This window comes from Colobus angolensis, unplaced genomic scaffold (genome assembly GCF_000951035.1).
Source record: "Colobus angolensis palliatus isolate OR3802 unplaced genomic scaffold, Cang.pa_1.0 Scaffold68, whole genome shotgun sequence".
In the NCBI taxonomy this organism is placed as follows: domain Eukaryota; kingdom Metazoa; phylum Chordata; class Mammalia; order Primates; family Cercopithecidae; genus Colobus; species Colobus angolensis.
Window position 1 is genome coordinate 7,151,109 of NW_012120487.1, and position 24,984 is coordinate 7,176,092.

Below are 24,984 nucleotides of genomic sequence, written 5' to 3' on the forward strand. Positions count from 1 at the left end.
GAGGTCAGGAGATCGAGACCATCCTGGCTAATATGGTAAAACCCCATCTCTACTAAAAATACAAAAAATTAGCCAGGTTTGGTGGCATGTGCCTGTAATCCCAGCTACTCGGGAGGCTGAGGCAGAAGAATCACTTGAACCTGGGAGGCGGAGGTTGCAGTGAGCCGAGATTGTGCCACTGCACTCCAGCCTGGTGACAGAGCAAGACTCCGTCTCAAAAAAAAAAAAGAAAAGAAAAATGTCTCCATTTTGAAATACTGGTTACATGTTAAAATGCTAACTTAAAATAATTTCACCTGTTTCTATTTTTCTCATATGGCTACTAGAAAGTTTAAAATCACATTCATGGCTTGCATGTGTGATTGCATTATATTTTTACTGGACAGGACCGCTCTAGACCATATTCATCTTTAAAACGTGAGCTAAAAGCAAGAGTTACTGGCAAGTAAAAGGAAGGGAGATACCTCAAGAAATTGACAACGTTAGTTTGACATTTGCAAGTGCTCTGGAGTTTAACCAGGATTTTATTTATTATTTATTCATTATTTTTATTGTTTTTTAACTTTTAGGCTCAAGGGTACTTGTGGCGATTTGTCACATAGGTAACTTGCGTCTCATAGGGGATTGGTGTATAGATTACTTCATCACCCAGGTAATAAGCATAGTTAGTACCCAATAGGTACTAACTATGTCACTGGTACTAGCTATAACACTGTCAACAGGCACCCAGTGTCTGTGGTTCCCTTCTTCATATCCATGTGTACTCAGTGTTTAGCTCCCACTTATAAGTAAGAACATGTAGTCTGTGGTTTTCTGTTTAACCAGGATTTTAATAAAGGTAGACCTTAGATATAGTATGTGTTAATTGCTACTCTGAGCTAGGCAAGGTACTACCTCTGTAAAGGTGGGCCATTACCCAGGATCATATCAAAAGCTCTGATTTCTGACATTTATAAAATGAAAAAGCAAATACAGTGTAGATTGATTTTCTCTGTAACAAAGTAGAGTTTTAAAATACCATTTGAGGCCGGGCACAGTGCCTCACGCCTGTAATCCCAGCACTTTGGGAGGCAAAGGCGGGCGGATCACTTTAGGACAGGAGTTCAAGACCAGCCTGGACAACATGGTGAAACCCCGTCTCTACTAAAAATACAAAAATTAGCCAGGCATGGCGGTGGGTGCCTTTAATCCCAGAGGCTCGGGAGGCTGAGGCAGGAGAATTGCTTGAACCCAGTAGGCAGAAGTTGTAGTGAGCCAAGATTGCGCCACTGCATTCCATCCTGGGCAACAGGCAGCAAGACTCCATCTTTAAAAAAAAAAAAAAAAAAAAAATCATTTTCAGTGGACAGTAGCACTCCTTGCCAAATTCCAAATGCCAATCAACAGCTGGCTTTACTTGTCAAAGTTGGCATGTATTGTTCATCAAACCAGAGTCTAATTTGATCACCCCCTCATGCATACCAATACCACCACCACCTGACTCCACTGTTGCCTGTGGTGCAATGCCATGTTAACAAGTAGCATCTGGAATTACTCTTCAAACATCCGCCCATTTTGATCACTGTGGAAGGCAAATCTTCCTTCCACATTTACCCCTTAAGAGCAACTTGTACTCACTTCTCTTTTATCAACACAGTATACTTTTAAAGCTAAGATTTCATTTTCTTCAATCCTTTTTTCAAGAAGCACATTTTTCTCTGCTGGTGATTCCTTTAAACAAATATTTCTTGTTTTGGTCTGAGCAGTTCATTTTTTGAAACAGAGTTATAGAAGTCTAGGCTTTGTTTTCATGACTGAGATGAAGGCTAAGAATTTATGACCAGTATACAATAGATAGGGTAATTTGTGTGTTTGTGTAACTTACATGTGAGGATAGGCTGTTTTTTAAAATTAGAATTTGTTTCTTCCTTAGAATTTACTTACTGAATCATTACGAACTTTGCAAAGTGACTCAATTCTGAAAATCCTCATACCTCCTTAAAACTATGCTGCCTACCTACATAATGCTTACAAAAATGAATAAATCAGTGTTTCTCAAAAGCATGTTCTGTGAACCCCTGCCCCAGAGTTTTCTGTGGTATTTGTTAAAATGAAAATTCTTAGACCCCACCCATGTTTATTGAATCAGAATCTCGTATTTATTATTTATTTATTTGATATGGAGTCTTGCTCTGTTGCCCACGCTGGAGTGCAGTGATGCAATCCCAGCTCACTACAACCCCCGCTTCCTGGGTTCAAGTGATTCTCCTGCTCCTGCCTCCTGAATAGCTGGGATTACAGGTACCTGCCACCACACCTGGCTAATTTTTGTATTTTTAGTAGATACGGGGTTTCACCATGTTGGGCAGGCTGGTCTCGAACTCCTGACCTCAGGTGATCCTTCCACCTCAGCCTCCCAAAGTGCTGGGATTACAGGCATGAGCCACCGGGCCCAGCCACTTATTTCTAAAAGAATTGGTAGCAGCTTATAATAAAAATATATTTGTAACAGTTTAAAAAGTAAAAACTGATCATGATATGTTATGAGAGTATAGAAACATGGATGTTTTACATACAAGAGTTTGAGTTATAATTGGAGTATTTTAAGGTACGAGAGTAAGTCTAGAAATGTGTGGAAAGTGTTACGACTAAAGTTTTAAGTTTTAGTATTTAGTTTAAGGATATGTAATTTATGTCCAGCTTGGAATAAAGATGAAAATAGGGAAATCAGCTTTATAGATTTCCCTTAGTCATGCAGATACATGTATCCAATGTGTTTGCATTCTGACTCAACTCCTGCATTAGAACAGAAAACTCAGACTTGACTTGGTTCTTATTCTTATCACCAGGCATCTGAAGTAAAATTTTCCAGAGGTGTTTGTGTTTATGGAGAGGGAAAAAGGGGGAACAAGAAAGGCTTGAGATTAAAATCTCGAGATTTTGTTTGGATTCAAATCTTTCCAAATACATTTCAGATCGTTCTGCAGTGGGAGCGTGTGACTGCGGAAGCTGTGAAGCCACGGGAAACCTCAGAGCCTAGAACGGCAGCTCAGCGCTTCTGTGAGAAACTCCCTTTCCTTTGAAGTTTTTTGCCCTTTATTTGCATCCTTAAAGCAGTTTTACCTGTTTTCCCTCCTTGGAAAAATTAATTATGGTAGTATTGGCTTATTTATGATCACCAAGACTTGTATTCCCTTAGCATAGCTTACGGCGTAAGTTCACACTTAGCTTTGAGCATCAACACCAGGAAGACAGCTTTTTAAAATTACTTACTTATGTACTATCTTGTTCCGAAAAAGATTTGTGGTGGTACAAAAGTAGATAGAATACAGAAGATGAAAAAGGAATTAAGTGTAGCCAGAAGTTGGAATCAGCCCAGGTGTCCATCAACAGATAAATGGATAAACAAAATGTGAAATATACGTACAATGTATTTGAGGCTTTAAAAGTAAGGAAACTTTGACACAACGTGGATGAGCCTGCAAGATGTTATGCTAAACAAAATAAGCTAGTCACAAAAGGACAAATACTGTGTGATTGTTCTTGTATAAGGTACCTAGAATAGTTAGATTCATAGAACAAGCAGAATGGTGGTGGTGACTAGGGAGGCGGGGGTGGCACAGGCAGGAATAGGGAGTTATTGTTTAGTACATACAGAGTTTCATTTGTACAAGGTAAAAAGAGTTCTGGAGATGGATGGTGATGATTACACAACAATGTGAATGTCCTTAATACCGCTGACTGTACACTTAAAAATGGCTCAAATGGTAAACTTTATGTTATGTATATTTTATCATGATTTTAAAAGAGAAGGAATTGATTAAATCAAAGTGAAGAAAATATAAAGGTGCAAGGTAAGAATCCAGGGCATACCAAAAAAATGTAAAATAGATTGTATCGTTTGCTCTTTGGCCCTTAGAAGACAGAGTCAAATCCAGATTTCAAATAATGAAGGCTAACATTTTGGGGGCTTTTAGTGTGTGTCAAGCATTGTGCTAATCACTTTATGTATATTATTTCATTTATCTTCATATTACTCTTATGAAATAGGTTTTGTATCCATGTAGAGGTGATTAAACAATTTCAGACGGCCGGGCGCGGTGGCTCAAGCCTGTAATCCCAGCACTTTGGGAGGCCGAGACGGGCGGATCACGAGGTCAGGAGATCGAGACCATCCTGGCTAACACGGTGAAACCCTGTCTCTACTAAAAATACAAAAAACTAGCCGGGCGAGGTGGCGGGCGCCTGTAGTCCCAGCTACTCCGGAGGCTGAGGCAGGAGAATGGCGGAAACCCGGGAGGCGGAGCTTGCAGTGAGCTGAGATCCGGCCACGGCACTCCAGCCCGGGTGACAGAGCAAGACTCCGCCTCAAAAAAAAAAAAAAATTCAATTTCAGACAAGTCACTTGCCCACGGTCACTTTTAGGAAGAGGCAGATCTAGGATTTAAATCCAAATCTGTCAAACTGTAGTATGAGTCTTTGCCTTCAACCTATGCCTGCATGCATACCACAGCGACCTTACAGGGCACTCAAGGCAAAATGCAGTCAATGCAGGTATCACCCTGTTTGGGCCTTTGTCATATCCTTGGGGGTATCCTGGACTGATGAGGGGATTAGCATGCCAGTGTAGTGAACTCATCACCCTTCACTTCTGTCACAGATGGGAAGCGGTCTCGAGCAGAAGCCCCACTGAAGTGTCCCCTGGCAGACCCCCACATGAACTCTTCTGAGAAACTCCAGTTCTATAAAGAGAAAGCCCCAGATTGCCACGGGCCAGTGTTGAAACACGAAGCTATCTCAAGCCAGGAGTCAAAGAAGAGCAAGAAGAGACCTTTTGAGGAGTCAGAGACAGAACAGAATAACTCTTCACAACCTTCAAAGCAGAAATATGTATGTCTTGCTGTGGAAGACTGGGACTTGTTAAATTCCTATTGATTAGTAGATACAGGTTGACCTTTCTCTGGCCCCCAGCTCTAATGTTTGAGTAAAGGAGACTGAGGATGATTTACTTTTTGTTTGAATTTACCTATGGCATTAGCATAGCAAGCAGATATTTCTACTTTTGTGGTGGGGGAGGGGAATGCTATGGAAGTACGTAATAATTTCTAATGTATATTTTCAATACATAGTAATTTTTTCAAATAAACATTTTTGCTGTCCTTAAGTTCTGCTTGTGGATTATAGATTGGAGCTGCAGGAAATAACACGTTGGTTTGGGATGGAAGGCCAGGTGAACTAACAAGGCAGCTTAGCATACCTCAGAGATACTGCAGATTTGGTTCCAGACCACCACAGTAAAGCAAACACTGTAAAGTGAGTCACCAGACTTTTTCATTTCCTAGTGCATATAAAAGTTATGTTTATACTATATAGCAGTCTATTAGATATGCAATAGCATTGCCTCCAAAAAACAAAAAAAAGTACATACCCTAATTTTAAAATATTTTATTGCTAAAAAAAAAAAAAGGAAAATGCTAACAATTATCTGAGCCTTTAGCAAGTTCCAGTCGTTTCATTGGTGGCTGGGGGGGTCTTTCCTTTGTTGGTGAATGGATGCTAACTAATCAGGGTGGTGGTTGCTGAAGGTTGGAATGGCTGTGGAAATTTCTTAAAATAAGACAATGAAGTTTGCCACGTGGATTGACTGTTCTTTCATAAAAGATTTTGCTAGAGCACACGATGTTGTTTGATAGCATTTTACCTGCAATGGAACTTTTTTCAAAATTGGAGTCAGTCCCCTCAAACCCTGCTGCTGCTTTATCAACTAAGTCTATGTAATATTCTCCATCCTTTGTTATTTCAATAATGGTCACATCTTTACCAGGAGTAGATTCCATTTCAAGAAACCACTTTCTTTGCTCATCCATAAGAAGTAAGTCCTTATCCTTTCAAGTTTTATCATGAGATTGCAGCATTTTAGTCCTGTCTTCAGGCTCCACTTCTAGCTTTCTTGCTATTTCTACCACATCTGCAGTTTCTTCCTCCACTGAAGTTTTGAACCCCTCAAAGTCATCCATGAGGGTTGGATTCAACTTCTTCCAAACCTTTGTTAATGTTGACTTTTTTTTTTTTTGAGACAGAGTCTTACTCTGTGGCCCCGGCTGGAGTGCAGTGGCATGATCTCGGCTCACTGCAACCTCTGTCTCCTGGGTTCAAGTGATTCTCCTGCCTCAACCTCCCAAGTAGCTGGGATTACAGGTACATGCCACCATGCCTGGCTAATTTTTATATTTTTAGGAGAGATGGGGTTTCACCATATTGACCAGGCTGGTCTTGAACTCCTGATCTCAAGTGATCCATGCCTCAGCCTCCGAAAGTGCTAGGATTATAGGAGTGAGCCACCACACCCGGCCTAATGTTGATACTTTGACCTCTTCCTATGAATCACAAATGTTCTTAATGGCATCTAGAATGGTGAATCTTTTCCAGGAGGGAAAGTTTAGTTTAGTTTTGTTTTTTGAGACAGGGTCTTGTTCTGTTGCCCAGGCTGGAGTGCAGTGGTGTGATCACAGCTCACTGCAGCCTCTACCTCCTGGGTTCAGGTGGTCCTCCCACCTCAGCCTCCCAAGTAGCTGGGACTACAGGCGCATGCCATCACACCTGGCTGATTTTTGTGTTTTTTGTAGGGATGAGGTCTCACCATGTTGCCCAGGCTGGTTTCCTGGGTTCAGGAGGTCTGCCCACCTCAGCTCCCAAAGTCCTAGGATTATACGCATGAGCCACTCACCTGGCCTCCAAGAGGTTTTTAATTTACTTATTTACGTTGTCCAGATCCATTGGAGGAGTCACTCTATGGCAGCTATTGCTTTATGAAACATATTTAATAATAAGACCTGAAAGTTGAAATTACTCCTTGATCCATATGCTGCAGAATAGGTGTTGTGGTAGCAGGCGTGAAAACAACATTCATCTTGTAAGTTTTTGGGTGATCAGATACATTGTCTATGAGCAGAAATATTTTGAAAGTGCCTCTAATTTGTGGACTACACACTCTAGACCTTTACTGTCCAATATGTAGCTCCTAGCTACATGTAGCTATTAAATACTCGAAATGTGGCTAGTCCAAATTGAGATGTGCTATAAAATACACACTGGATATCGGATATCAAAGATTTAGTATCCAAAAGTTTGAATGAAAAATGTTTCGGTCGGGGACATGGTGGTTCATGCCTGTAATCCCAGCACTTTCGGAGGCCGAGGTGGGCAGATCACGAGGTCAGGAGATCGAGACCATCCTGGCTAATATGGTAAAACCCCATCTCTACTAAAAATACAAAAAATTAGCCAGGTTTGGTGGCATGTGCCTGTAATCCCAGCTACTCGGGAGGCTGAGGCAGAAGAATCACTTGAACCTGGGAGGCGGAGGTTGCAGTGAGCCGAGATTGTGCCACTGCACTCCAGCCTGGTGACAGAGCAAGACTCCGTCTCAAAAAAAAAAAAGAAAAGAAAAATGTCTCCATTTTGAAATACTGGTTACATGTTAAAATGCTAACTTAAAATAATTTCACCTGTTTCTATTTTTCTCATATGGCTACTAGAAAGTTTAAAATCACATTCATGGCTTGCATGTGTGATTGCATTATATTTTTACTGGACAGGACCGCTCTAGACCATATTCATCTTTAAAACGTGAGCTAAAAGCAAGAGTTACTGGCAAGTAAAAGGAAGGGAGAAAATACCTCAAGAAATTGACAACGTTAGTTTGACATTTGCAAGTGCTCTGGAGTTTAACCAGGATTTTATTTATTATTTATTCATTATTTTTATTGTTTTTTAACTTTTAGGCTCAAGGGTACTTGTGGCGATTTGTCACATAGGTAACTTGCGTCTCATAGGGGATTGGTGTATAGATTACTTCATCACCCAGGTAATAAGCATAGTTAGTACCCAATAGGTACTAACTATGTCACTGGTACTAGCTATAACACTGTCAACAGGCACCCAGTGTCTGTGGTTCCCTTCTTCATATCCATGTGTACTCAGTGTTTAGCTCCCACTTATAAGTAAGAACATGTAGTCTGTGGTTTTCTGTTTAACCAGGATTTTAATAAAGGTAGACCTTAGATATAGTATGTGTTAATTGCTACTCTGAGCTAGGCAAGGTACTACCTCTGTAAAGGTGGGCCATTACCCAGGATCATATCAAAAGCTCTGATTTCTGACATTTATAAAATGAAAAAGCAAATACAGTGTAGATTGATTTTCTCTGTAACAAAGTAGAGTTTTAAAATACCATTTGAGGCCGGGCACAGTGCCTCACGCCTGTAATCCCAGCACTTTGGGAGGCAAAGGCGGGCGGATCACTTTAGGACAGGAGTTCAAGACCAGCCTGGACAACATGGTGAAACCCCGTCTCTACTAAAAATACAAAAATTAGCCAGGCATGGCGGTGGGTGCCTTTAATCCCAGAGGCTCGGGAGGCTGAGGCAGGAGAATTGCTTGAACCCAGTAGGCAGAAGTTGTAGTGAGCCAAGATTGCGCCACTGCATTCCATCCTGGGCAACAGGCAGCAAGACTCCATCTTTAAAAAAAAAAAAAAAAAAAAAATCATTTTCAGTGGACAGTAGCACTCCTTGCCAAATTCCAAATGCCAATCAACAGCTGGCTTTACTTGTCAAAGTTGGCATGTATTGTTCATCAAACCAGAGTCTAATTTGATCACCCCCTCATGCATACCAATACCACCACCACCTGACTCCACTGTTGCCTGTGGTGCAATGCCATGTTAACAAGTAGCATCTGGAATTACTCTTCAAACATCCGCCCATTTTGATCACTGTGGAAGGCAAATCTTCCTTCCACATTTACCCCTTAAGAGCAACTTGTACTCACTTCTCTTTTATCAACACAGTATACTTTTAAAGCTAAGATTTCATTTTCTTCAATCCTTTTTTCAAGAAGCACATTTTTCTCTGCTGGTGATTCCTTTAAACAAATATTTCTTGTTTTGGTCTGAGCAGTTCATTTTTTGAAACAGAGTTATAGAAGTCTAGGCTTTGTTTTCATGACTGAGATGAAGGCTAAGAATTTATGACCAGTATACAATAGATAGGGTAATTTGTGTGTTTGTGTAACTTACATGTGAGGATAGGCTGTTTTTTAAAATTAGAATTTGTTTCTTCCTTAGAATTTACTTACTGAATCATTACGAACTTTGCAAAGTGACTCAATTCTGAAAATCCTCATACCTCCTTAAAACTATGCTGCCTACCTACATAATGCTTACAAAAATGAATAAATCAGTGTTTCTCAAAAGCATGTTCTGTGAACCCCTGCCCCAGAGTTTTCTGTGGTATTTGTTAAAATGAAAATTCTTAGACCCCACCCATGTTTATTGAATCAGAATCTCGTATTTATTATTTATTTATTTGATATGGAGTCTTGCTCTGTTGCCCACGCTGGAGTGCAGTGATGCAATCCCAGCTCACTACAACCCCCGCTTCCTGGGTTCAAGTGATTCTCCTGCTCCTGCCTCCTGAATAGCTGGGATTACAGGTACCTGCCACCACACCTGGCTAATTTTTGTATTTTTAGTAGATACGGGGTTTCACCATGTTGGGCAGGCTGGTCTCGAACTCCTGACCTCAGGTGATCCTTCCACCTCAGCCTCCCAAAGTGCTGGGATTACAGGCATGAACCACCGTGCCTGGCCTGAATCAGAATCTTTTAGTTTATGAGAATTACTTAAGAATCTGATATCAGGCCATTTTTTTTCCCATTTATTCATTTTAAAAAAACTCAGCCATTCATCAGTTTATTTGAACATGTATCTGTTGAACACTTAACATGTACCAGGTGCTAGGGACTCAGCAATGAACAAGACAAAATACAGTATTTGCCTTTAAAGAGCACAGGGTGAGACAGACACAAAGTTAAGTGAACAGAACAGTCAATCAAGAAGCTAAGTTCACATAGCGATAAGTAAAGAAAATGGAATAGGGTAATGGGATATTGGGAGTTATGGAAAGTTAATTTAGATTTTTAATTAACTTGGGGGTTACAGAAGGCCTCTCGGGAAGTGACATTTGAGCTGAGAAGTATGATAAGAAGGAGCTGATAATGCACACATCTAGAGGAGAAGGGTCTCAGGGAAGGAAAGAAGCGTGCAAAAGTCAAGGTGGGAAATGTTTGGCACATTCAAGAGACAGAAAGAAAGACAAGTAGAGGGCCTGAGACTGGGCCTCAATCCTTCCCACACTTAAGATCAGGCAGAGAGCAGTAGATGTTGAGGTTGAAGATTAAACCCAGGAGAGCGTTTAATATAAACTTAGAAATGTAAATGTTTCAACAAGAAGTGAGTAGTGAATGACTATTAGAAGAGGTGAGTTGGAGTTGGTGGCCTTGACTGGGTTGGGTGGAGAGATGAAAGTTAAAAGCCTGACTGGATGTAGCTTAAAGAGAATGGGAGACAAGGAAGTGGAGACAAGAACTGCAGAAAATGTTCAGGAAGTTTTACTAGTTAAGGGAGTAAAAATTCAAAATTCTGGTAATAACAGGTCTTGGGGTCAAAAGAAGGTTTTCTTTCATAATTTTTATTCAGACATATTCAAAAGTAGAACAAACCCCCATGTACTCATTACCCATTGTGTTTGGGTGAATAATGGCCCCCAATGTCCATGCCATAATCCACAGAACCTGTGGATATGTTACACAGCAACAGGGACTTCGTGTGTGAGATTAAATTAAGGATCTTGAAGAGAGATTATCCTGGATTATCTAGATGGGTTCAGTATATTCACATAGACCCTTAGGGAGGCGGGAGGATCAAAGTCAATAGTAAATGGGCCAGGAGATGGGCCAGGAGTGGTGGCTCATGCCTGTAACCCCAGTACTTTGGGAGGTCGAGGCAGGAGGATCACTTGAAGCCAGGAGTTTGAGACCAGCCTGGGCAACATAGCGAGATCCCATCTCTACAAAGATAAAAATAAAAAATTTAGCCAGGTGTGGAGGCGTGTACCTGTAGTCCCAGCTACTCTGGAGGCTAAGCAGGGAGGATTGCTTGAGTCCAGCACTTGGAGGCTACAGTGAGCTATAATTGTGCCACTGCACTCCAGCCTAGACAACAGAGACCTCGTCTCTTTAAAAAAAAAAAGGTAGGAGATGTGCTCATATCCGTAATCTCAATGCTTTGAGGGGCCAAGTAGGAAGGATCGCTTAAGGTTAGGAGTTTGAGACCAGCCTGAACAACATAGCAAGACCCTGTTTATACAAAAAAGAATTTTTTTAATTAACCAAGCATGATGGTGTATACCTATAGTGCTAGGTACTCAGGAGGCTGAGGCAAGAGGATCACTTGAGCCCAGGAGTTCAAGGCTGCAGTGAACAATGATCACACCACAGCACTCTAGCCTGGGTGACAGAGTGAGACCTTGTCTCTCCCCGAAAAAAAAAAAAAATAGAGATACGAAGATGGAAGCAAGAGGTTCAAGTGACACACTGAAGAAGCCAAGAGACAGAAAATGCAGTGGCCTCTAGAACCTAAAAAAGGCAAGGAAATGGATTCTCCGACAAAGCCTCCAGGCAGAAGGAAAATGCAGGAGAATGGGAAAGCCCACGGAGTGTTAAAGAGCCAGCCATTAGCTTTTCCAGTCATGAAGTGCTTGGGACATTTGGCTTCTTAACAGGTTGTTTTTTTAAGTTAAAAATTCCTTAATTTTTTATTCCTGGTACCACTACCACAATTTACAGGGCAATATACCTGATGTAATGAAAAGAAAAAGACAAAGCTACGACAGATGAAAGACCTCAGGAATGTACATCTAATTGACACTACATGGCATTAATCAATAGCTGCACTTTGTGCAAACTGTGGCTATGACAGTCCTGAACAAGAAGGGTTTCCTGTTTAAGCTGCAGTAACTTTTCTGACTGTGGATCATCGTTCCTTCTGTGGCAGATTTTTACAGTTCCTCTAATGCATTTGGTGTGACTGTCTCAAAGTAACCTGCAGCTTTCCTGATAACTCCTTGCTCTCTCTCCTGCTAAGAGCTGTAGCCCTTTTCTGCTGTTTTTAGAACCTTCTGCTACCATATCCACCACTTCCACCACCAGATTCATAACCACCACCATAGGGAATGCCCAAGCTTCTTCCACCAAAACTGCCCCCTTTCATGGGTCCATAATTTGATTGCTGTTGTCCACTGTAATTTCCAAAATCATTATAGTTCCCACCACCACCATAGTTACCACCGCCAAAATTTCCTCCTTCATTGTACCCATTATATCCTCCACCACCGCCACCATATCCACCACCTTGGTTTCCACATCCTGGTCCATCATGACCATAGCCCCCTCTACTATAACCAGGACCACCGCCATAGTTGCCACCATCACCTCCAAATCCATTATATCTACCATCACCTCCTCCATAACTACCTCTGCTGCCACCACCTCCACCACCATAGCCTCCTCTTCCACCAAAGTTTCCACCACGGCCAAAATTACCTCCACCACCTCCAAAGTTTCCTCTACAATAAAATTGCCAGATCCACCTCCACGACCTCTCTGAGATCCAGCAGACTGCATCTCTTGTTTAGAAAGGGCCTTTTGCACTTCACAAGTATGCCCATTAATAATGTGGTATTTCTGAACAACAATTTTATCAACTGTATCATGATCATCAAAAGCTGCAAAAGCAAATCCTCTCTTTTTTCCACTCTGCCTGTCTTCCATAACTTCTGTGGTTTCAATCTTGCCATACTTTTCAAAGTAGTTCTCTCAAATTATATTCTTCTGTATCTTCTTTAATACCACCAACAAAAATGTTCTTCACTGTTAGATGGGCGCCAGGCTTTACAGAATCCTCTCTGGAAACAGCTCTCTTTGGTTTGACTACACGCCCATCAACCTTGTCTGGTTGAGCACACATTGCTGCATCCACCTCTTCAACACAAGAACAAGTCACAAAACCAAAGCCCCTGGAACGTTTTGTTTGGGAGTCTCATTGCCACACAGTCCGTGAGTGTGCCCCATTTCTCAAAATGTTCTCTTAAACTATCATCATTAGTTTCAAAGCTCAGACCACCAATAAACAGTTTTCTCAAATGCTGTGGTTCATTTGGATCATGGCCCTCCTCCAGCAGTGATGATGATGGCTGGAGCCGGGCTGGGGTCAACAGGTGGCGGTTTTACCTCCATTTTGAGACCAGACTTGCCTCTTCCAACTCAAGTTCAATATGGGACTGAGAGCTTCTTGACAGATTTTGCAGAGTTGACTTGCAGATTTTTTTCTGGTTTGAGATTCTCCCTAATCCCTACTCCCTACTCCATTAACACTGAGTTTTAATGTTAAACTTAGCTTTGCTCCTCTGGAATCCTGTAAGTAGACAGAGGTAATAGCAAGTCAAAATAAATAGAATGTCTTACTAGAAGGCCTTGCTCTGTTTCTAATCTCTCCTCTGAAAGTCTTTTTGCAGCTTTGTTTTGGGAGAGCCATGAAGGTGTAGCTTTGGAATAGGTTTGTAAGAGAATATTCTGGCAATGGTAAGTGCTACATGACTCCTGGTGAGTAAAGATCAATGGCCCAGCTTTTCTGACCACCTTTAAAATGTATCTTTTGCCATATTTTTTATGAGTTATCATGAACCCCAAGTTAGGAGTCCTTAATACACTGGGTGCTGAGCCCTGGCCATACTTGTATTCTCTCAATTGGAGAAAAGAAATTACATCGTGGAATTCCTAGGTTGGCCTGACCAGGCCCACTTGGACTTCCTGCTGTTGTAGTTTTCCTCTTGAGTTTCTGTAGTAGAGGTGTCCTCTGCTTCCTGCTCCCAGCAACTCCCTCCTGGCCTCAGCTTTCAAAGATGGTTCTTCAGGCCCAGAAGGATCAGCCTGAGACTGGAATTGGAAAATCCAGGCTCTAGTCCAGATTCTTCCACTTGCCAACAAATCTCTTCCCTTCTGTGGGCTTTGGTTTCCTCAGCTATAAAAAAGAAGACAGCGCCTCTCCCCGGCCACCCAACTGACTGGGAAGTGAGGAGCACAAAAAAAAAAGTCCGGGTATGGTGGCTAACACCTATAATCCCAGCACTTTGGGAGGCCAAGACAAGAGGATCACTTGAGGCCAGGAGTTTGAGACCAGCCTGGCCAACCTAGTGAGGCCCTGTCTCCACACATACAAAAAAATTATCCAGGTGTGGTGGCACGCTCCTGTAGTCCCAGTTACTACTCAGAAGGCTGAGGAGAGAGGATTGCTTGAGCCCAGGAGTTTGAGACAGTGAACTAAGTAGGTGCCACTGCGCTCCAGCCTGGGCAACAGAGACCCTGTCTCTTAAAAAAGAAATAGGCTGGTTGTGGTGACTCACTCCTGCAATCCCAGCACTTTGGGAGGACAAGGCAGGCAGATCACTTGAGGTCAGGAGTTCGAGACCAGCCTGGGTGAAACCCCATCTCTATTAAAAAAGTACAAAAATTAGCTAGGTGGGGTGGCACACTCCTGTAATCCCAGCTACTCAAGAGACTGAGGCAGGAGAATTGCTTGAACCTGGGAGGCGGGGTTTGTTGCAGTCAACCGAGATCGTGCCATTGCACTCCAGTCTGGGCAATAAGAGCAAAGCTCTATCTCAAAAAAAAAAAAAAGAAAAAAAACTAAAAAAAAGACAATAACAAACTTGCTTGATAGAATTGTTATAGAAATTAAATGATACAATATGGTGAAAGTGCATTAAATTATAAAGTGTAATCCAGAAGTTATCTAATTATAACTATTCCTTAGTGGAATCTTTGAATATTCTCATAGCTCTTCATTTTACAAATGGAGAAGCTGAGGCTCAGAGAGAAGTTTACTCATTGTGATAGTTCATCTTATGTGTCTAGTTGGCTAGGATACAGTGCCCAGTTGTTTGGTCAAACACCAGTCCAAAATGCTGCTGTGAAAATATTTTTCAGATGAGCTTAACTTTTAAACCAGTGGACTTTGAGTAAAGCAGATTACCCTCCAAAATATGGGAGTCATCCAGTCCGTTGAGTATCTTAAGAGAAAAGACAAGTCCCCTAAAGAAGAAGGAATTCTGCCTCCTGACTGCCTTTGAATTCAAGACTTCAGCAACAACTCCTGCTGGAATTGCCATCCTATTGATCTGCCCTGCAGATTTCAGACTTGCTAGGCCCCCACAACTGCATGGGTCAATTCCTTAAAATAAATGTCTCTCTCCCTACCTCTCTCTATGTATATGTTTAGATATAGATTATAGATAGGTTATAGATCTAGGTACATATACACAGATACTCTCTATTGATTCTGTTTCTCTGAATAATCCTTGCTGATGTATTCATCCTGTCCCTCATGGAGCAAATAATTATTAGGCACCTACTGTGGGCTCTGTTAGGCAAAGCAAATAAGACAGGGTCTCTGCCCTCAGGCAGGGAACAGACAAGTGACTTCCCACATACAATGTAGCGTGGGACCAGTGCTGTGTGTGGGGTGTGCTTTGGGAACTGTGGATCCACAGCGGAGGAATATTAAAATGGGTAACTGAGAGCTGTGAGGCAGGACATGCTTCCCAAAAGATAGTGATGCCTGAGTGAGTTTTGAAGGATGAGTATGGATTAGCAAAGCCAAGAAGAGAGGGGTCAGACACTTCAGGCCCAGGATTATGGGAAGCAGGGACAGCATCTCTGCACGTGAGACCCTCGGGAGTTCCAGGTGGCTGGAGCTGAGGGGTGTTGGAGAGAGCTGAGCAGTGAAGCAAGAGCAGTAGCAGGGGACCCCTTTTAGAGATGCCCTTTATCCTGGAAGTCACAGGGAGCCCTCAAGGACTCCAAGCAGGGGAGACAGGGAACTGTGTTTCAGAAGGGTGCCTCTGCTACCAGGTGGAAGCTGACCTGGAGGGGACCTGTGAGGAGCCAGTTGAGATCTGATGTGAGGCAGAGGATGGAGGAGGGATGGCAATGACAGGTGACCATTCCCTCAGCATGTGGCTGAGCTCCTGTTACCAGTGAGGCCCTCTGCTCAGTGATGAAGCTCCATAATAAACAACACAGACTCTGCTTCTAGGGAGCTTGGTGACAGAACAAAGGGGCCTTGGCATTGACTATTGATCTGTTCATCTGAGGGTCAAGAGAGCTATGGGTCAGAGAGAGATTGGGAAGAAGCTAGGGTGAGACTAAAATCAGGAAGGAGAAATAGGCTTTGTGTTAAGAACCTGGAATTGTAGGCAAAATATTGCACGTTTGGTTGTTTTTTTTCCCCACTCTGTAGAGAGGATCTACAGTCATTATCACATTCTCAAAGGGGAGAAAATATCCCCTCTAAGTTAGGAAACACTGAAATAGAATGCAGTGAGCAGATGGCGGAGGGTGGAGCCCCTGAGAATGGCAATATTGAAAGGGTGGCAGGCAGCGCACGGTGGTTCACGCCTGCAATCCCAGCACTTTGGGAGACTGAGGTGGGGGGATCATTTGAGCCAGGAGTTCGAGACCAGCTTGGGCGACATGGTGAAACCTCATCTCTACAAAAAATACAAAAATTAGCTGGGTGTGATGGTGAGCGCCTGTAGTCCCAGCTACTCGGGAAGCTGAGGTGGGAGGATCACCTGAGCCCTGGAGGTTGAGACTGCAGTGAGCCGTGATCGTGCCACTGTGTTCCAGCTTGGGTGACAGAGTGACACCCTATCTTAAAAAAAAAAAAAAAAATGAGGCAGAGGAAAAGGCAACTGAGAAGAAATGTTCAAAGAAAGAGGAAACAGGACAGTGCAGCCTTATGGAAACCTGGAGAGGGGAGCGTCCCAAGAAGCCAAGGACTGTTCAGCACCGCCTCCTGGTCCAGAGCAGGTAAAGGAGACCCGCAGACACCAGTCATTTGATTTGGAGTTGAAGAGGTGGGCAGAGAAGAACCTCCCAGAGAAGAAAGCCGTTTTAATATCAGGAAGCCCGTAGCACGACACATGTTCATATGCTACAAGGAACAAGCCAGGAGAATGAGAGCGGTCTCTGGCCACCAAGCTCCAGGCTGCATCAGTCCTTGCCCTTTGGGAAAGCGGTGGCCCCCAAGGAGCAAACGGAAACCAAGCGGTAGGAGAATGACGGCAGCCACATGCAGCTGTTCAGGGAGGTTTGCTCAGGTGCTTGAAAACCTGGATCCCGGGAGGAACAGCCAAATCCCAGTCCCAAGCCAAAGAGCTTGGGACTCTGCAACTTGAGAGGCCTCGGGGAGATGATCAATTGTTTTCAGAGGAAGGGCTTTCCTAGGGCAGAGGGAACAGGTATGTTTTCTGGATCCAGGACTAATTAAAGCAAGACAGAGTGGATTCAGTAGCAGAGGGAATTTTCTAAAATCCCAGCAGCCAAGAGGAGTAGCAAGGCCCTTGTGTTCAGAAGTGTGCAGAGGCTGGGTGATTATTTGGCAGGGCTGGTACACAGATGATCCAAACCTCAGGTCGGGGTTGGATTCCATGACCTTTAAGGTCCCTTCCAGACTTAGGAATATCTAACACTTACCAGATTTCTTTGTCATCTTGAAGGGTTTTGGAAAATGGTCAAAAAGACTATTGTGATGTATTTTATTTTTAAAAAATAATGCTACATAAGGCTCATGAGGTTAGGGGTAGAAAGGGATAGTGTGGCTTAAAAAAATAGCACATCTAGCAAGTATTATACCTCTTAAGAAGGAAATCATTGACTAGGGTTTGGATCAGTGGTTCCCAAAGGTCACTTGAGGGCAGATAACCTCCACCCCGCTATTTTAACTCTAAGAGCCTAGGTTGGACCCAAGTTGGATCCAGGAATCTATGTTTTAAATAAGCAACAGTGCTCCACCCCCATCAAAAATCTGATGTGGCGGATCCCAGGACTCCTCTTTTGAGAAACTGGATGATGACGGACTGAAGATAGCAACAATTCTCCAAATAAAGTGCTCTATAAATGGTGATGTGCTTTGCAGTTGGGGAAAGCAAGGCTCAGCAGTGTGGAACGTGTGCCGGGACAGGCTGGAGGCAAGTGTAAATCCCAGATATTGACCTCAGGTCCAGGTATTTCCCCTTGGCATTGAGCAGGCTCAATGGAGAATTTTGCAGGCCTTGATCTCATTCACTTTCATCACTCCCACCTGGACAGAACAGGAGGCTCAAATCATTGCCTCAGTCTCCTGGTCTATAAAATGAAATAATGGTGGTTGGGCCTGTATTCTCCATGAACGAGGGAGAAGAAATCTGCAAAGTATGGACCCCCAGGCCTGAGTGGGGCTGGAACACTCTGGAGAAAGCCGCTGTGGGCTAAATGTTTGTGTCTCCCTGAAATTCATGTTGAAACTCTAATCCCCAGGGTGATGGTATTTGGAGGTAGGGCCTTTGGGAGGTAATTAGGGTGAGGTTTGATGATGAGGGTGGAGCTTCCATGATGGAATTAATGCCCTTATAAAAAGAGGAAGAGGCTGGGCGCGGTGGCTCATGCCTGTAATCCCAGCACTTTGGGAGGCCAAGGTGGGTGAATCACCTGAAGTCAGGAGTTCAAGACCAGCCTGGCCAACATGGTGAAACCCCATCTCCACTAAAAATACAAAAATTAGCGAGGTGTGGTGGTGCATGCTTGTAATCCCAGCTGCTCGGAGGCAGGAGAATAGCTTGAACCCGAGAGGTGGAGGTTTCAGTGAACTGAGATCGCACCACTGCACTCCAGCTTGGGTGATGAGCGAGATTCCATCTCTAAAAAACTGAATAAAAAGAGGAAGAGACACAGTGCTCTCTTGCTCTCTCCTCCTCTACCCACCTCCTCCTTGTCCTTGCCCCCTACTTCTCCCCCTCCCTCCCTGAATGCTTGCACCAAGGAAAGGCCATCGGAGGCCATAACCAGGAACCTGACCATGTTGGCACTGATCTCAGAATTCCAGCCTCCAGAATTATGAGAAATAATTATTTGTTATTTAAGCCACCAAGTGTATGGTATTCTGTTATGGCAGCCCGAACTAAGACAAACACATCACTATTTGCTCAAAGGCTTCAGAAAGCAGCCAAGAAGGAATAACAGGGGTCACATTTACCCTCCTGCCTGGATAAAACTGGGCAGAATGTGTGAAGCAATAGTTTCACAATGCTAGATAGCAGGCAACAAAGGACAGTGATCCCGGAGAAACAGGAAGCAAACGAGGTGAGCCCCGCGATGGCTCCAGCTGACTGCGGGGGAAGTTTCCAGGCTGCAGCACAGGGAAGGGGAGCAGAAGCGGAGCCCAAGAGAATTCCTGAACGGAGGCAGCAGGAGCTCCCAGGACAGAATACTGGAGAGGAGGAGCGGCACAGAGACAGCTCCAGAGATAATGCAGAGAGAGAGAAATTCAGCGGAGTGCTGCTCAGCATGTGCGTGTGAGGAACCCACTCCAGGCCAGGGAACCACCCCAGAAGGATGAGAGGAATCTAACTTTGATGGTCACAAAAAACAGAACAGCTTCTGTTCCCACCAGTCAGACAGGAAAGCCTCATTATCCATGGGGTATTGGATAGGGCACTCAGGAGAGTCTTGCCTCAGTCATGGGGAATAATTAATCCTAGGTAATAATTAGCCTAGACAAAACATGCCTCTGCTCCCACCCAATAAATCTTAAAAGCAAGACCTTAAAGGATCAAACTGTTCCAAGAAACTTAACTGCAGTCCGAAAATAGAGCTCAAGAATATTTACAGGAAATCAAAAATACCTAGCACCTGACAAATGAAAAATCTTAATGTCTGGTCTAGTAAAAAAATTACTTGATATAGTCTATATATAAACCCTCACTTTACAAACAATTGATTTTTGACAAGGGTGCCAAGATAATTGAAAGGGAAAAAAATAGTCTTTTCTGTATTTTTTTCTTGTTTTAGAGATGGGATCTCGATCTGTCACTTAGGCTGGAGTACAGTGGTGCGTTCAGAGCTCACTCTAGCCCGGAACTCCTGGGTTCAAGAGATCCTCCTACCTCAGTTTTCTGAGTAGCTGGGACCACAGGCTCATCCACCATGCCTGGCTTTTTTTTTTTTTTTTTTAATTTTGTGTACAGACAGGGTCTCACTATGTTGTCTAGGCTGGTCTCAAACTCCTGGCCTCAAGTGATCCTGGCCTCCCAAAGTATTGGGATTACAGGCATTAGCCACCACGCCTAGCCAAGAATAGTCTTTCCAACAAATAGTACCGGACAACAACTGGATATCCACATATAAAAGAATAAAGTTAGACTTTTTCTTCATACCATATCCAAAATGTAACTCAAAATGGATCATAGACTTAAATATCATAGTTAAAACTATAAAACTCTTAGAAGAAAATATAGCCATAAATCTTCATGACCTTGGGTTAGACAAAGCCTTCTTAGATATGACACCAAAAACAATTGACAGTTGGCAGGGCTCAGTGGCTCACACCTGTAATCCCAGCACTTTGGGAGGCCAAGACGGGCAGATCACTTGGGGCCAGGAGTTTAAGACCAGCCCTGGCCAATATGGTGAAACCCCATCTCTACTAAAAATACAAAAGATTAGCTGGGCATGGTGTCGGGCTCCTGTAATCCCAGCTACTCGGGAGGCTGAGGTAGGAGAATCACTTGAACTCCGGAGGTGGAGGCTGCAGTGAGCTGAGATCACACCATTGCACTCCAACCTGGGTAACGAGCAAAACTCCGTCTCTCAAATACATAAACAAACAAAACACAATAGACAAAAATAAAGATAAGTTGAAATTTATTTTTCTAATTTATCTTTTTTGTCACTTAGAAAAATAAATTTTAATTTATCTTTTTATTTTTGTCAATTTATCAAACCAAAGTCTTTTATCCTTTGATGGACACCATCAGGAAAGTGAAAAGACAAGCCCACTGAATTAGAGAAAACATTATGTCACATGTCTAATAAAGGTCTAGTATCCAGAATGTATAAAGAACTCTTGGCCGCACGCAGTGGCTCATGCCTGTAAACCCAGCAATTTGGGAGGTCAAGGTGGGCAGATCACCTGAGGTCAGGAGTTCAAGACCAGCCATGCCAACATGGTGAAACCCCATCTCTACTAGAAATACAAAAATTAGCTGGGCGTGGTGGCGCATGCTTGTAATCCCAGCTACTCGGGAGGCTGAAGCAGGAGAATCACTTGAACCTGGGAGGAAGAGGTTGCAGTGAGCTGAGATTGCACCATCGCACTTCAGCCTGGGACAGAGCGAGACTGCTTCAGCCTGGGACAGAGCAAGACTCCATCTCGGGGGGGAAAAAAAAAACTCTTACAACTCAACGACAAAAAGACAACAGACATTCACCTGAGCAGACATTTCTCCAAACAAGATAAACTAATGGCCAATAAGCACATGAAAAGGTACTCAACATCATTAGCCATCAGGGAGATGCAAATTAAAATCACAGTAAGATGCCACTTCACATTCACAAGGATAGCTATCATCAAAAAAAAACAGATAACAGCCAGTGTTAGTGAGGATGTGGAAAAATTGGAACCTTCATACACTGCTGGTAAGAATGTCAGACAATATAGTCACTGTGAAAGAGAGTCTGGCAGTTCCTCAGAAGGTTAAACATAGTTACTATATGATCCAGCAGTCTCACTCCTAGATAAATTAAAATATAGATCCATACAAAACAGGTACACAAATGTTCATGGCAACATTATTCATAATAGTCCAAAAGTAAAAACAACCCAAGTGTCTATCAACTGATGAATATGGATAAACAAAATGTGGTCTATTCAATACAGTGGAATATTATTAGCAATAAAAAGGAACAAAGTACTGATACATGCTACAATATGGATGAACCTTGAAAACATTATGCAAGGACAAGAAGCCAGTGAGAAAAGACCACATATTGTAGGATTCCATTGAAGTGAAATGTTCAGAATTGGCAAATCTACAGAGAAAAAGAGGTTGCCTAGGGATGGGGAGTAGGGGAGCTACTGCTAATGTGTACAGAGTTTCTTTTGGGAGTGGCTAAAATGTTTTAAAAGTGATGATGATGATGGTTGCACAACTCTGTGGACATGCTAAAGAACATTGCATTGTATTTAAATTTAAATTTAATTTAATTTAATTTTTGAGATGGAGTCTCGCTGTGTCCCAGGCTGGAGTGCAGTGGCATGATCTCTGCTCACTGCAAGCTCTGCCTCCTGAGTTCAGGTGATTCTCTTGCCTCAGCCTCTCGAGTAGCTGGGATTACAGGTGTGCACCACCGTGCCCAGCTAATTTTTGTATTTTTAGTAGAGACTGGGTTTCACCATGTTGGCCAGGCTGGTCTCAAACTCCTGATCTCAGGTGATCCACGTGCCTCGGCCTCCCAAAGTGCTGGGATTACAGCCATGAGCCACCGTGCCTGGCCGACATTGTGTATTTTAAATGGGTAAATTGCATAATATGTAAATTATACCTCAATAAAACTGTTATATTAAAATAAAATTACTAGGCATTAAAAGAAGTAAGAAAATATAATCCATAATAAGGAGAAAACCCCATCTGTCTAAATCAACTCAGAACTGATACAGATATTAAAATCTGCAGAGAGAGAGACATTAAAAGTTATCGTTGTGTTTCATGTGTTGAAAGAGTTAAATAGAGACATGGAGGATTTTAAAAGGCCCACGTCAAACTCCCAGAGATGAGAAAAACAGTCTAAGGTGGAAAATGCACTGGTGGAGTTAAGGGCACATTAAACATAGCAGAAGAAAAAAATTAGTGGATTTGCAGGCACAGCAAAAGAAACTATCCAAAACAAAATACAGAGAGGAAAAATAATTTTTAAAAGATGAGCAGAGCATCACTGAACTGTGGTATGCTTCCTAATATGTATGTAACTGAAGATTCAGGAGAGGAGAGAGAAAGGGAGGGACAGAAAAAAATATTTAAAGAAATAACAGGCCGGGTGCAGTGGCTCATGCCTGTAATCATAGCACTTTGGGAGGCTGAGGCAGGTGGATCACTTGAGGTCAGGAGTTTGAGACCAACCTGACCAATATGGTGAAACTCTGTCTCTACTAAAAATACAAAAATTAGCTGGACGTGGTGGCAGGCAACTGCAATCCCAGCTCCTCAGGAGGCCGAAGCACAAGAATCACTTAAACCCAGGAGGTGAAGGCTGCGGTGATCCAAGATCGCGCCACTGCACTCCAGCCTGGGTGACGGAGTAAGATTCTGTCTCAAAAAAAAAAACAAAAAAAAGGAAAAGAAAAGAAAAGAAAAAAGAAAGAGATACTAGTTTAAAAATTTTCAGGCTTGATCAAAACAAATCCAAGAAGCCCAATGAACCCTAAGTACAAGAAACATGAAGAAAACCACACAAAAGCACACATCATAATCAAATCGCTCAAAAGCAACGATAAAATCCAGAATGAGCCAGAGAAAAAAAGACACCTTACATACAGAGCAACAAAGATACAGATGACAGATTTCTCATTGGAAACACTGCGAACAGTGGGAAAACCTCTTTAAGGTACTGAAAGAATTTATCACCAGCAGGCCTGCCCTATAAGAAATGTTCAAAGAAGTCCTCCAGGCAGAAAGAAAAGGATACCACATGGAATATGGATCTATACATGAAATAATAAGGAGCACTGGAAATAACTACATCACTAAGCATACTTCTATTTACTATTTCAATCTCCTTAAAAATCATTGGCTGTTTAAATGAGAATAACAGCAATGTATTATAAAACGCATGACAATTGCACAGAGGTCGGCTCAGGAGAAATGGAAGTCTACTATAATTAAGTTCTTATACTATATGTGAAATGGTATTATATCACATGAAGATAGACTGATAAATTCAAGATTTATACTATAAACTCTAAAGCAACCATGAAAATAAAACAAAGAGTTTTAGTTTCAAAGCCAACAAAGGGGATAAAATGGAATCATAAAATGTATTTATTCCAAAAGATGTCAGGAAAAAAAAAAAAGAGAGAAAGGAAACAAACAACAGATGGCATTAAATAGAAAACAAATAGCAACATATTAAATCATACCAATATTCACATTAAATGTAATGTAAATGGCCTAAACATTTCAATTTAAAAGAAGAGAAGATTGTGAATTAAATTACAAAACAAGACCCAACTATATGTTGACTAAAAGAAACACACTTTAAATATAAAGACACAAAAAAGTTAAGAGTAAAAGGATAGAAAAATATACCATACTAACACTAATTTTAAAAAACCTAGGATGATTAAATGGTTTCCTCCTAAAAAAAAAAACAAAAAACAAAAAAACAAAAAAAAAACCTAGGATGGCCAACCTTTTTTTTTTTTTGAGACAGAGTCTCGCTCTGTCGCCCAGGCTGGAGTGCAGTGGCCAGATCTCGGCTCAATGCAAGCTCCGCCTCCCGGGTTTACGCCATTCTCCTGCCTCAGCCTCCCGAGTAGCTGGGACTACAGGCGCCCGCCACCTCGCCCGGCTAGAACACTGACACTTCAACATAAGCACAGTCAACCTGATAACCAAGACAGCTACTGAATGACTAATGTCAGTCTGGGCAGATGAAGCCAGACTGTGGGAGATTTCATCACGCTACTCAGGATGGTGTGCAATTTAAATTTATGAACTGTTTATTTCTGAAGTTTTCCATTTACTTCACAATGCCTATGTTATTCCTCTCACTTAATCTCATCGTGTCATTACTTTATTATCTCACCTACACAAAAAGAAAGGTAAATACAGTACAACAAGATATTTTGAGAGAGAGAGAGAGAACACGTTCACTTAACTTTTAATAGTGTATTTGTGTAATTGTTCTATTTTACTGTCAGTTGTTAATCTCTTACTGTGCCTAATTTATAAAGTAAACTTTACCATAGATATGAATGTATAGGAAAAAACAAAATGTATATAAGGTTTGGCACTATCTGTGGTTTCAGGCATCCATGGGGTGTCTTGGAACAGATCCCTTGAAGATACAGAGGGACTACAGTACCAGGAATAAAGAAGAGCAATTCAAAATGATAAATAGGTCAATTGAGCAGGAAGACATAACAATCCGAAATGCTTAATAACAGAGATTCAACATACATTAAGCAAAAACTGATATATCTGCAAGGAAAAATAGACAAATCCACAATTA

At 42.2% G+C, this 24,984-nt stretch overlaps 1 protein-coding gene and 1 pseudogene across 1 annotated transcript in view; one reads left to right on the forward strand and one right to left on the reverse strand.

The window, feature by feature from the left end:
* LRRC42 (leucine rich repeat containing 42) overlaps positions 1–5,143 on the forward strand; it is a 25,030-nt gene extending 19,887 nt beyond the window's left edge. Inside the window, exons 8-9 of the mRNA XM_011926322.1 lie at positions 2,955–3,039; positions 4,640–5,143. Of these exons, the coding sequence (XP_011781712.1) occupies positions 2,955–3,039; positions 4,640–4,914 (360 nt within the window). The 3' untranslated portion in view covers positions 4,915–5,143. The remainder of the gene's footprint in view (positions 1–2,954; positions 3,040–4,639) is intronic.
* Positions 5,144–11,699: 6,556 nt separating this feature from the next.
* On the reverse strand, positions 11,700–16,864 carry LOC105500747 (annotated as a pseudogene).
* Between the last annotated feature and the right edge of the window lie 8,120 nt (positions 16,865–24,984).